The sequence below is a fragment of the Armigeres subalbatus genome, chromosome 2 (assembly GCF_024139115.2).
Source record: "Armigeres subalbatus isolate Guangzhou_Male chromosome 2, GZ_Asu_2, whole genome shotgun sequence".
Taxonomy (NCBI): domain Eukaryota; kingdom Metazoa; phylum Arthropoda; class Insecta; order Diptera; family Culicidae; genus Armigeres; species Armigeres subalbatus.
The window spans coordinates 133,291,549-133,306,249 of record NC_085140.1 but is presented as its reverse complement, the minus strand read 5'-3'; the positions used below and the strand labels follow the sequence as shown (position 1 = coordinate 133,306,249).

Here is a 14,701-nt window from a genome sequence, read left to right as displayed (position 1 = left end):
ACAGCATCTTCTTTGAACTGCAGTGTTGGGTCAAATCTTCCTCCTCTGATGTAGCCGCATTTTCGGAATAGGTTAATCATACAAAACCTTGAGAACGATTCCATTATTTCTGCCACGACAAACTGGATATCCCGATGACCACCCTCTTGATAGATGCGTTTCAGACGTTGTTTAGCAAGGCCAAACACAATTTCAATTGGATTGTACATGGGACAGTAAGGGGGCAGGAAAATCGGGATTATTCCAAGAGAGCGTAGGTAATAAACTATCATTGGGAGTGAATACTATCGCCAACAGGTGGCGTAACAGTGCAAACAGCAGATTGTGTTAGTGGTTTATTGGCAACAATATGCTTAGCAAATATTCCACAACGCACATCTGCTTGTCTGTAGCAATTATAATTCAGATATCGCTGGAAAATTATTATTTGTTCGACATAGTTCGATGACTGCTTGGTGAGTTGTTTATTATTACATTAATTGAAAACCCTAAATGACTCTCCCTTTTCGTTATTGATAGACGAACAAAATGGAATCTACATCAAAATCCGAATCTCATAAAAAAAGAAGTCATCGGGATGATCCATCATCGGAGTTAGAAACCAGCTTTTACACAGAGCAAGAGTTCTTGATGGATGTTGGAACGGATCCGGAAATGATAAATGAAGGTGAAAACTATCAGCACAGTGAGCTCAATCCACTTCCATTGGAAATTGAATATGATCTCAACTCTTCGACAAGCGAAAGGGCTAATGAAGCAGAAGACACAGTATCCGGTAAATTTTCACAGCACGAATTACCGGAAGGAAATTATGGCTGTTGGTTATTGCTGTCTGTTCGAGATTTCAAAGGTCACTCTTCCGGGAAAGATATTGGGAAATGGGGTGTTGCTGCCGAAAATGCCAAAGCTTTCACCCACCAGTGTTGGTTGTTGGCCCACAAACATTTGAAGCAAGAAGTCGTATTCCGTTGTGGTGAGGCAGGTGACGCAGCGAAACCAGTATGGAGTGGCAAGAATCCAGAGGAAGCTGACTTTGGAAAATTCGCATTATTTCACGACAAAGCAAACCGTAGGACCTACAATGTTGACAAAGTTACAGAGAACATTCTCCAGCATTGGAAGACCAAAGAAATTCACCTTTTCATACACATTTATTCGCTTTCGGTGAGCAACAAGAGTGTCTTTAAGACAGTCAAGGAGACTCTTTTAGACCCGTCGATCCGAGATAAATCCGGAGCAGCTGCCAACAAATCAGTTCACAACCTGGTTGCAAAATTACGAGCTAAGCACGGTGGACGTATTCAAGCTCAAGATATTGCTTGGAAAATGTGGGCCAACATTATTCATTCTTCAGAACCACATCTCCATGATACTATGGTTGACGAGCCACCACCCCAGGATGTTGTAAAACTGTTCTCGGCTAAGGAATCAGTTAAGCTACGTGCGGTTAAACGAAACTTCTCCATGGCTCATAGCGTGAACGCTGGGTACCACGACGAGATAATCGCGATCCGAGAGATGTATGATGATTTGGAAGCTACCGTTCAAACATTGTCCACACAAATGCAACTGATGAAACGACGTATCGAAGCATTGCAGGCCCGTGATGCTATGTGCGAATCCTTCATTTCCGCTGCAGAAGATGCTGTTCAAGTCGAAGAAAGTCCATTTTCTCAATCGTTGGCAGACAATGTGGGTGAGCAAGACGATATAGATCATCTATGAGGAAGTAGACAACGACCAAAGCTTCTAAATAAATAAACATCGTTAAAATTATCAAATAATCAAAAAATGTGAATTTGATCAATAAATATTGTTTTGAAAATAATTATTTGTTTTCACTAACGTCAAGTTGAATGATTCTTGTGTCTGTATTGTATTTGTATTGAAACGTCAAAATATCTTTAGCTGTATTGGTGAGTGTGATTATAATTTGGGTTTGAACAATTTACACACAAATCGCAAAATTCGTGAAACCCGCAATATGTACGTCACCATTTTTTGTTTACGTTTTGCACCATCCACTAATACGCTTGCATTTGGTCTTCTTCCTCACCTTAGTATCTACGCTCATTGATTTCACTCCAAATTCGAACTTTTGATAGAAGTGCCGGAGACCCATAGTGTTATATACCATTCGACTCAGCTCGATGAGCTGAACAAATGTCTGTCTGTCCGTGTGTGCGTGTTTGTGTGTGTGTATGTGTGTGCGTGTGTGTGTGCACAAAATGCCATAAAAAACATTAGCCAAATTTTCAAATAGAAACTCTTAACCGATTTTCTTGCAACAAGTTGCATCCGACAGTGACTAAAACGCTGTTGATCACTATTGAATTTCATAATAATCGCGAATTGCAAAAAATAGATAATATTAAAATAGTGATGTGACATAGTAACATAGAACAATAATGTGTTATGAAAAATGCCTTGCATCTATGAATATTTTTAAAGTTTATCCGTGGCTTGCTCTCATTAAGAGTTTCATCGTACTATAAAGATGCTCGTGTTGCACGCATTTAGGCGTAAGTATGCTCTTCGTTCAGTTTCATAGTACTGTGAAATTGGCCGAAAGTCAAAATTCGAACATAGGAAATTCGAGAAACTTTTGGCAGCGCCATCTGTCGTCTTCTAGTGTAAATTTTCTATCATAACATTAGACGGTGTAACTGTTTTGCCTTTCTTGTACATCATCGAGGTGTAAGCGTAAAGGCTACATTTATTACCTTTTTGCGCGAGAAAGGCACCATAACCGCTAGGTGGATTAATCTGGGTTTTCTTATACATATCATTAAGCGCCTGCTTTGGCAAAAAAGTATTAGAAATCTTAATAATAAATAACATTAAATTTTTTTTACGATTGTAGAAAAAACAGAACCGGATCATGGGGTATAGCCTCCCGAATCAGTGCTTTATCCTGAAAGCCGGCTAAAAAAGTCTGTCACGATATGCTACATATGATCGTTCGCAAATGTATACAGAGGTGATAGGCTTTGTTTTTGATGGGATGGAAATAGGAGCTATGAGATGAAGTGGCGAACCGTTCCCCTATAACAATTTGGGTCAAAAAAAATTCACCACCATACCAAATGTGTGATGTACACGGAACCGCGAAGCAACTCACTTTACGGTTCCTTTCACCCAAAGCAACCCTTACGTGGAAGAAGCCAAAAATAAGTAAAATGCGAGAAAATCCGGTGAGTACTTTGGCTTTACTCCGGTGTTGAATTTTCACCCACTATGTAGTTTCACCAACTCAAATTTATGTTATTTTCACTCACCCGAGACTATGGTGAAAACAACTGAAATTTGGCTTCTTCCACGGAAGAGCACACGTTGGGTCGATGCAGCTCTCTTTGTTTATAATATCATTCATGAGAGGGAGTGAGAAAACTACCTAATATTGAGTTAAAAATTTAAACTTCGTACTCAAAGTTGAGTTCTTTAAACTTTTTTTTAGGTTCTTTATTTTTTCTGTGTACATGACGCTGATAAGACCGGTAGTCCTCTACGGACATGAAACACACACACACTCGGAGTATTCGAGAGACGGGTGCTTAGGACCATCTTTGGCGGTGTGTGGCGGCGAAGAATGAACCACGAGCTCGCCCAGCTCTACGGCGAATCTAGTATCCAGAAGGTATTGTGGATTTACTTGACCAATGGATTCGAAGGTCGGTTCACTTGCCTATTTCAAACGTTCCCTTTTCCAGTAAGGTTCAAAACATCGGAAAAAGAAAGAGAAGTCCGAGGGAAACAGCAAAAAGCTCGCCGCAGACTTGTCGGTGTTGACAGATTTTACTATGAAGACGGGTGTGAAGGTGAAAACGGCGATTTCAACGACCGTTCAAGGAGCGACTATTTCGAACGGTCGGGTCCAATAGGGAAATCCACGTACAATAGCTAAAGCCGGAAGGTCACGAAGGGCAGGGCATGTTGCAAGAATGTCGGACAGCAACCATGCAAATTCCGATCCGGCTGGTACGAGACGGCGTGGAGCACAGCGAGCGAGGTGGGCAAACCAAGTGCAATGATGGAGATGGAGATATGCTGCCTCGAACCGTATTTACTTACACCCGGTTCTTTTTTACACGGGTGGGTTTTAGTTGATTACGACCTTTAGTGTTGATGAAACTATGAGTTAACCCCATGAAAAAATTCACAAAAAACAAAGAAAATTCAGGTGGTATTTAAAAAGCTGTGAAAAATCAGGTTATCCGGGAAATTAAAGAATACCAACCGTGTAAAAAAAATAAATATTGGGTGTACTTACTTATGAATCCTGTACACCTCCGGTGGCACGGCAAATGCTAGGTAAAGCGTACCATTGGTACTTCGTGTACCTGAAGGAATAAAATAGACCCCATTTTGCGGTCCTTAGCCTCTTACCCAGCAACTCCTATCCCTACCTCTCCGTGGTGCTGGCCGGGATACGAGCAACCTTAGGGAAGATCGGGTAACCAAACCCGATGGAAACTATGGTCGAATGCTGACAGGGAAGAGGGGTTTGCTCCTCTCCGGGGGTGCAAATCTTACTGAGTGTCTGTTCTCCATGTCAGGATCGGCTCACAACAGCGTCTGTTCTCCATATTAGGGGCGGCTGATCATCGTCCGAGTGCCAGCGAGGGACTCTAAGTGAAACTGTGCACCATGGTCCACCGGGAATAAGGAGGAATGGTCCTCCGGAAATTTAGGGGGTTTGGTGTCAGGCCCTGCAAGCCAGCCTTTAAAAAAACATACGCAACGAACAATTAACAAGAGAGTACGGACCGGAACCATCGGCGAAGACCACTGCAACGAAAAGGGACTAGCGATTGGAAACTCGGTTCGTGGAACTGCAAATCTCTCAACTTCATCGGGAGCACACGTATACTCGCCAATGTGCTCAAGGACCATGGATTCTGCATCGTAGCGCTGCAGGAGGTTTGTTGGAAGGCATCAATGGTGCGAACGTTTAGAGGTAATCATACCATCTATCAGAGCTGCGGCAACACACACGAGCTGGGAACAGCTTTCATAGTGATGGGCGATATGCAAAGGCGCGTGATCGGGTGGTGGCCGATCAATGAAAGAATGTGCAGGTTGAGGATCAAAGCCGGTTCTTCAACTTCAGCATAATCAACGTCCATAGCCAACACTCCGGAAGCACTGATGATGATAAGGACGCAATCTACGCGCAGCGCTGGAACGTGAGTACGACACCTGCCCAACGACGTCTAAATCATCATAGGAGATTTGAACGCTCAGGTTGGCCAAGAGGAGGAGTTTAGATCGACTATTGGAAAGCTCAGCGCTCACCGGCTGACGAACAAAAACGGTCTACGACTAATTGATTTCGCCGCCTCCAATAATATGGCCATTAGCAGCACCTACTTCCAACACAGCCTCCCGTATCGGTACACCTGGAGATCACCACTGCAGACAGAATCACAAATCGACCACGTTCTGATTGATGGACGGCACTTCTCCGACATTATCGACGTCAGGACATATCGTGGCGCTAATATCGACTCTGACCACTATCTGATGATGGTTAAACTGCGCCCAAAACTATCCGTCATCAACAATGTTCGGTACCGACGACCGCTGCGGTACGACCTAGAGCGACTGAAGCAACCTGATGTCGCCACTGCATACGCGCAGCATCTCGAGGCAGCGTTGCCGGAAGAGGGTGAGCTCGATGGGGCCTCTCTTGAGGACGGCTGGAATACAGTCAAAGCAGCCATTAACGACGCAGCGGAGAACAACGTCGGGTATATGGGACGAAGTCGACGGAACGATTGGTTCGACGAAGAGTGCAGACAGATTCTGGAGGAGAAGGACGCAGCGCGGGCGGTCGCGCTGCAGCAAGGTACCCGGCAGAACGTGGAACGTTATAGACGGAAGCGGAGACAGCAGACCCGCCTTTTTAGGAGAAGAAACGCCGCCTGGAAGAAGCGGAGTGCGAGGAGATGGAACAGCTGTGCCGTTCTCAAGAAACACGCAAGTTCTATCTGAAGCTCAACGCATCCCGCAAAGGCTTCGTGCCGCGAGCCGAAATGTGCCGCGATAAGGATGGGAGCATCTTGACGGACAAACGTGTGGTGATCGAAAGGTGGAAGCAGCACTACGAGGAACATTTGAATGGCGCTAAGAGTACAGGCAGTGAAAGTCAAAGTAGCGGAGGAGATGACTACGTCAGTTCAGCGGACGATGGAAGCCAACCAGCCCCCACCTTGAGGGAAGTTAAGGATGCCATTCAACAGCTAAAGACCAATACAGCAGCTGGTAAGGATGGTATCGGAGCTGAGCTCATCAAGATGTGCCCGGGAAAGCTGGCCACTTTCCTGCACAAACCGATAGTCAGAATCTGGGAAACCGAACAACTACCGGAGGAGTGGAAGGAAGGGGTTATATGCCCCACCTACAAGAAAGGCGACAAGCAGGAGTGTGAGAACTTTCGAGCGATCACCATCCTTAATGCTGCCTATAAAGTGATATTCCAGATCATCTTCCGTCGTCTGTCACCATTAGTGAATGAGTTTGTGGGAAGTTATCAAGCCAGCTTCGTTGACGGCCGCTTGACAACGGACCAGATCTTTACTGTACGGCAAATCCTTCAAAAATGCCGTGAATACCAGGTCCTAACGCACCATCTGTTCGTTGATTTCAAGGCGGCATACGACAGTATAGACCGCGTAGAGCTATGGAAAATTGTGGACGAGAACAGCTTCCCTGGGAAGCTTACCAGACTGATTAAAGCAATGGTGGATGGTGTGCAAAACTGTGTGAAGATTTCGGGCGAACACTCGTTCGAATCGCGCCGGGGACTAACACAAGGTGATGGACTTTCGTGCCTGTTGTTCAACATTGCGCTAGAAGGTGTCATGCGGAGAGCCGGCTGTAACAGCCGGGGTACGGTTTTCAACAGATCCAGTCAATTTATTTGTTTCGCGGATGACATGAACATTATCGGCAGAACAAAGGTGGCAAAGGTGGCAGAACTGTACACCCGCCTGAAACGTGAAACGTGCATCGAAGACAAAGTACATGCTTGTGGGCGGAACCGAGCGCGACAGGGCCCGCCTGGGAAGCAGTGTTACGATAGACGGGGATACATTCGAGGTGGTCGAGGAGTTCGTTTCTCTTGGATCCTCGCTAACGGCTAACGGCTCGCTAACGGCTGTTAGTCGTGAAATGAGAAGGCGCATCATCTGTGGAAGTCGGGCCTACCACGGGCTCCAGAAGAAACTGCGGTCAAAAAGATTCGCCACCGCACCAAAAGTGTCATGTACAAGACGCTGATAAGACTGGTAATCCTTTACGGACATGAAACATGGACAATGCTCGAGGAGGACTTGCAAGCACTTGGAGTATTTGAGAGACGGGTGCTTAGGACCATCTTTGGCGGTGTGCAAGAAGACGGTGTGTGGCGGCGAAGAATGAACCACGAGCTCGCCCAGCTCTACGACAAACCCAGTATCCAGAAGGCAGCTAAAGCCGGAAGGGTACGATGGGCATGACATGTTGCAAGAATGAAGGACAACAACCCTGCAAAGATGGTGCTCGCTTTCAATCCGGCAGGTATGAGGTACGGCAGGTACGGCGTGGAGCGCAGTGAGCAAGTTGGTCAGACCAGGTGCAAAACAACTTGGCGAGCGTGGGGCGCATTCGAGGATGGAGAGTTGCGGCCTCGAACCGTGTATTGTGGCGTCAAATTGTTTATTCAGTGTTATCTGTTTAGATGTTAACTAAATAAATAAAATGAATAATGTACAGTCATGCATCGAACTGAATGGAGAAGACTTTTGCTTTTCGTTTAATGTACAAAAAAGGTCCTGCATTAGCCTTAATAGGTAAATAAACTAATAGGAGAACTCAAACAAATGTTATTGTTTGAGTTATGAGGATTCTTCAATTCGGCCGCCTTTGGCAGGGATATTTTTTTGAGCTATTATAAAATCCATCGTTATAAAAGGATATTTCTTTCCATGAAAAACACAATCAAAGGATTATTTGTTCTGAGTTTATTTGAAGTTTCAATGCTGTTATAGATTGTAGGTTCGGTTGTCGAGAAGATTGAAACATTCTGAAGTTCTAATCGTTGCACTCCTACTTTGTAATAGTATTCTGGGGGTTCAGGTAAATTTCATCTGCATTTTTCAAGTGAGATGCCTATGAATGTTTTATACACAGTGCTATTTTTTATCTGGTTTAGTAGATAGCAGTTATGTCTGTGTAGTGACATGTTGTTTTGTTCGTTACTTTGTAATTCGTAGATATGGGTGAAGCTTTTTATTATGCAATATTTCTTTCAAAGAAAGGAAAATTAAATGACTCCCTAAATTTTGTTTTCTCATTTTTGTAATGATTAATGGCAATGTTAGCGACATATTTCGAAAGAAATGGGTAGACTATTCCTTCTCACGCTTTTATATTGGTTAATGAATTTTAGTCATTATTATGTTACAAAATTATTAAAACAAAAATAAATCTTAGTTTTTGAGCATTGATGTTCGCATTACCAACAATCGTTCTAACTTATTCATTCTCTCAGGCTCACATACAATTACAATTGAATAAAAACAGACGGCTTGTCAATATAACTAAGCTAAATTGATCTACTATCGCATGTTGAAGTATACTGTAATAATAAAGTTTCTCAGTTAACGATGCAATGGATTCGACTTCGTTTTTTCGTTAGCTCATCCATTGAAGAAAGCTGAAACATACTGAACCAAGCAACAAGGCAATTGATTCGATTTGCACATTTACCAGAACGGTTACATACGTAATAATTTATTTTAACCTTACACGCTAAATTGATTTCGTTAGGTTCTTATCTCTGAATGCTTAATGACATGCCCTACTATCACATTAATAGTAGCTTACCATCCTTCCAGTTGTTTTGATTCTAATTTTAAGGAATTTATTTAAATATTTACAGGAGTTTATGTATCGTTTGCTGTTCGTCAACATTTATTACATTGTTTATTATTTGTGGCTATAAACGAGCATGGTTGACTGTTTTGAAAATCGATACTTGTATCGCTTACCTTTGCTGTGGTTGGCATTTCATTGTGAATTGAAGCTGCGTTGTGATCAACACTGGAAAAAAATAATTAGAAGTTCAAACATGCGTTATACTTCAATAGTTTGATTCTATACTGCCGCGTTTCGCATAAGAGTCCCATGTCGATTTTTTACGAATTTACGATTTAATTTCAGAAATAAGCTTAAAATGAACTTATCTTTAAGTAAAACTGATAAAATAATAGGCTTTGTTCTAGAAATTTAAAAATCAAAACCCACTTGTGTTGTCCCATCTTGCTATTTATTCGCATAACAGTCACATTCAAGATTTTGATACACTCTCGCACAAGCTGTTGAAGAGTTGGTAAAAAGTTGAAGAAACTGACATGGGACGCTTATGCGAATAGGGCCAGTATACGTCATCTAAAAATAGAGGTAGTAAACCATAGAGGAAGATTGCCGCTGTTGTCACTGTCGACAGCTTTGCAGGCAAGGTTATACTTTTCTACAGTAATGTACCATCGTCGGGGATGACAATGGGTCAAATGGGGGTGAGAATGGGTCACTGTTTCAACTACTTAGAAGTTAGAATGCTTGTAGAATAGATTGAATGCATCTGAGGGCAAGAAGACCAAAATATAAGAGACCTTTACTGCCGTGAATCGCATATCTGTCCCATCTTTGCTGAGTTTCCTATTCATATGGGACAAATATGCGATTCACGGCAGTTTATGAACAATTTTGCTCAACGACCTCCATAATGCCGGTGAGAGCGATGACCCATTCTCACCCCCCCAGACCCATTGTCACCCCCGGTGGCGGTATCCAACATGTTTGGAATCAAAGGTGACTACAGCGATAATCTTCCTCTTTGTTCACCTCCCTGGGTATAAAAGGAATATAAATGCTATACTTCGTCTGCCACTTGTTCTATAGGTATTAATATTTTTATGGTTTATTAATTAAAAGCACATCTATGGCTGTAGTTGCATGAATATGTATCTTTGTGGCAAGCACTATACTGCCGCCATACGCATATTTGTCCCATGTTTGCAGGGATTTCTATGTACTTGGGACAGTTATCCGTATAACGGCAGAAAGTGCTGTCCAATGAGCAGCTCGTAGTAGTTCGAAGTTGTTCCCATCCTGCTCGTTCTTTTTTGTCTACAAATGGACATAAGAGGGTTGGGGATAACTTCGAGCTGCTTCGAGTTGCTTATTGGACAGTATTTATGTTTAACTATTAACAAGGAATCAGAAACACCCTGATCACGACATCAATGTTGAATATAACAGTGTTTTCATAGAAAATAACTTAAAAGACTTGTTAATACAGTTTAATACTATTGTTTTTGTATCTAAACCATACAATTAAAAATGCTTTTACCTTCTCTGCTCTTCATTTTATGTGACGTTTTCTCTTGAATGTCATAGGTTTCCCAAAAAACTAGAACAAATTTGTCGACCAACGGGATGCAGATTCGTCAGGTATACGCAGAATTATTGCCGTCACATAAAATGGCAAGTAGAAGAAAAAAAAATGCATTTTTAACATGCTTATGGACCGATTCGAGATACGAGATTCGAGAGACCGAGGACAGAATACTAGAAGAATTTTCGCGTCTAGCAGAACCGGTTTTATCAAAATTGGACTCTTCTAAACAAACTTATGCTGATTTGAATTTCGACAGAGATTTGCCCACCACAGCATTTCGTCTAATCCCTGTACATATTATTTTCTCGCGAGCTCTAGAGGTTCGTACAGAATAACATTTAAGGTTGTGTCAAAACCTATGCAGAATACTCACCTACGCATACAGCGTACTTTCAATGTAGCTGGTCGGTACGAATCCTTCTTCCCATCCATTGGGACCACATAACCTTCGCACTCGGGTCCAACCGTCACCCTGGTCGAGTTCTATCACTAAAAGCTCCTCGCCCTCCGACATTGGAATGCTTCCTTCACTCGTTGCTACAAAGGTGAATAGTTTAAATCATTGGAAGTTATATAATAATTATTTAATAAATATATTACCATCGAAGGGATACAATGCTTTGCAGGTGCCTAGTGGCGGTAGGGCTTCTGCTTCGTAATACATTTCGTCATTAATAGGCTGGTCGTTGGTGCTACCCTGACCGGAACCGGGTAGCGATGTGTGGGACGTCCCAAGACCACTCTCGGGACTGGCTGAGCTACTGCAAGGGCGAAGAATGTAAATCATTAGAAAACTTTCCAACCCTGACATTTCAATAGATTGCATTCCTTTGGCACGCATGCTGTAATAATGAAAATGATGCTAAAGCAAGAATTGTTCTAGTTAGGCAAATATCTAGTTAATATGTAAGTGTAACATGAAAATAATTAGTTATTTATCCGTTCATAAATTTTTTTTTCGTTGTACCTAGTGCAGTTTAGAATAAAAGCTTATTGGTCTTGTTGTTAATGGGTAAAAACATGAAAAAAAAACGAATAGGATTTCCAGAGATTCAGCCAAGGACTAGAAAACTCTATTGTAATAAAAAATCACATTAAAACAAACGTTGTTCGTAAACAACAGAGCATAAATAGAAATAACATAAGTAACGTAGGAACGTGTAGTGGCAATGAGAGTAAATAGTGGTAGTCACATGGCTTGAAAACCTTGTAATAATAGTGATTAGATTAAAGCCCGCAGTCCACTGTTTGTGATATTGATAAATAATTTGTCAAGTTTATTCTGACATCTATCAGACTGATTAGAAATCGACATGGATTTCAGGCTGACTTGACAAATATTTGTCATTATGACAAACAGGAATCCAAAACTTAATGCCCCATGCAAGGGCACCCCATTCAAATGGGATCCACACACAACTGTCATTTGTATTGTTCACAACAAAGAATGAAGAATCTTTACACTACGTAAAGTATTATTTTCCATTCATCATGGATCATGGAATTAAAAAAAATCATTGAAAAAGTCCATAACGTCACTCAAGAGGAAGGATATATGTTCGGATTAAGTCGGCTCAAACAATGTTTGTTAATCAGCCCTTTACTATATATAGATTCGGAGGTTGATAGTCCATACATAATGTAAAATGCCTATACAAAAACATAGCAGAGAGATAAATACATGGGTAATTTTGAAATAATCCATACTCACTCACTTCTGTGAATTTTCACCGAAATTGAAACAGCAGAACTCTTCGGTAAATAATTTAACATATTTTCGGAGGTTTTGACAAAGGAAAATATTGCAGAAAATCGGTGAAATAATTACCAAACAAATCTGCTATTGAGATTTTGGTGAATTGAAGCAAAATTCGCCGAAGTCTGTGCAATGATTTAAGTGTGAAGTACCCTAATTTCGCGCCCTTGGATCTGGCTTTTCTGGAAACGTTCATAGAAAAACATGTAGTGCCCATTTGTAACCGTGCACGCACCCAACTTTAGGCAGCTCCTAACTTTGCGCATTTTGCGGTTATTTTTGTAATATAATGCGTTTAAATTGAATTTCGAAACATAATTATAACTTGTCATCACAATATACATGTTATCATAACAGTGCATGCATGTTTTCGCTGTTAAATGACACATTTTTCATTTTAATAGTCGAAACTTGTACTGAAAACAGTGAAAATGACCAAAATGGCGTGTTCTTAGCACAAATGACAAGTGACGGTCTACCCGAAAAACTGTATTTTTTGTAAATTTTACATTCGCTGACAACTGATTACACATGGATCCAATAATTATAATATTGTTGAACCCATCTCATGAGAATTTGGAATCTTATTTACATTTTTCGTTAAAATATATGATGCGCAATGTTAGGAACAATTTTTCAATACAGTGTACCTAATTTTGCGCACAACTCGTATTTCTTCGATATTTTCAACATTTATGATATACCTCGTCGAAATAGGGTTTACGCAAAAAATAACTTTTGTTAGCTGTGGCCAATGTACATAAATGAGGCTGTACATACACCACCAGACGTGAAAACATACTAAGTATGTCGAATCATAAGAAAATGATGCTGGGCATCCTCATATTCTCAAATATGCTCAAATATTCCTACAAATGGAATGAACATGAATTGTAATAGTAGTATTAGCTGAAAAAAATAAAATTTGGATGAAAAATTGTATGATAGACGCTTGCCTCGTGTTAGAAATTTTCCAAGTTATGTGCGCAAAGTTAGGCATATAATAAGGGGTCTGCTTTGAAGTTCAATTTACTATTTATTTCAAATTTTTGTACCAAATTTAGTTCTCAAACAATGGTAGCCGTATGTTACCGGGGATCGCAGCAAGCAATGCGCGCACGGTTGCTTTTAAATTTGCTGTCACGGTTTTTGTTCGTTTCCGCAAGAAATAGATTCGACTGATGTATATATTTTGCATATGTACTAGAAGAAAACAGTTTAAGTGATCTAGAGTTTGATATTTAAGAGTTCGGTGACTTTTATTCAAGTGTATATTCTTGTAGTGTATTTGAGCGTGATAAATCGTTTGTGTAGTTTAAATAAGGGGATGTATTTGGTGAAAATATGAATGAATGAGTGATAATACCAGGAAAATATGGATAAAAATAAATTGCTCGCAATAGCGCTGGAAGAGTAGTGATTTTTTCGTGGACACTAGTTGTGGTCTTCTCTTCCTCAGTTCGTTTATCCGGAACTGGATCAATTTGGTGAGATTGTTTCAATATGTTTTATATGATTCCAAAACTAAATACGCGCTGGATTTTAAAATCCGGAAGTTTGTTTATGGATCCATTATCCAATTGATAATGGTAGCATAAACAGGCGGGGCTTATTGCAAGTGAAAGTGACCTCGGACTGGACGTGAGTTACCAGGCAGTCTGAAATGGGTCACTGGAGCTGCAGTAGAGCTAACACCTTCTAACTCCCGGGCTAAAGCTGACTTTATTAAAGATAGCTTTCTTCCATAATACCACTGCCGGACAGTGGGGGTTAGATTGAAGATACACACACACACACAAATTTAGTTCTCAAACAATAATATGATAATAATACTACAGCACGGAAATTTCAGGCAGATAGCTACTTTCTGTAAGTTGTACGAGTTGATTCAATTTTGCATTTCCTTAACTGCGCAAAGTATGGTGCGTGCACGGTACTGCATCACGTAGTAGAATGCTTCTGGGTTCTCAAATAAATGTTATGTACTTGCATATGATGCTGCTACATACAAAAAATTGCGGTATGTATCTGAGACCATTGTATGTTCCATATTTCGCGCATGAAAATAGGATGGTTCATAATTTCGCGAAAAAGTGGTCGCTCATGTTTGAAATTGAATATACCGTCGTGCCTCGCATGTCTGTCCCATCTTTGCTGGGTTTCCCATTTATATGGGACAAATATGCGATTCACGTCATTATAGTTATTACAAGGTTCGATGAAATATAATCAATTGACCAATAGAAGCATGCATCCATTGCTAAACATATGCAGATAACGGTATCAGACACCCGTCAGTACCCATTTTATAGTCGGAATGCCATACCTCTCTATTTCGACCCTGGACCTTTACTTAGATTTTACTTTGGTTTGGTGTATTGAAAAATGTTTTAACTTTCGACACATCATGTATGGAAGACTTAAATTCCGCTATCTTTCACATAGGACATCTTCAAATATATGTGGAATAAGGCATCTTCAATATAAATACATTATTGAAA

At 41.0% G+C, this 14,701-nt stretch overlaps 1 protein-coding gene across 1 annotated transcript in view; it reads right to left on the bottom strand.

The window, feature by feature from the left end:
- Positions 1–7,986: 7,986 nt before the first annotated feature.
- Positions 7,987–14,701, bottom strand: part of LOC134210863 (formin-binding protein 1-like) — a 190,081-nt gene continuing 183,366 nt past the window's right edge. The window contains 3 exon segments of the mRNA XM_062687238.1: positions 7,987–9,084; positions 10,818–10,981; positions 11,045–11,205. Of these exon segments, the coding sequence (XP_062543222.1) occupies positions 10,818–10,981; positions 11,045–11,205 (325 nt within the window). The 3' untranslated portion in view covers positions 7,987–9,084.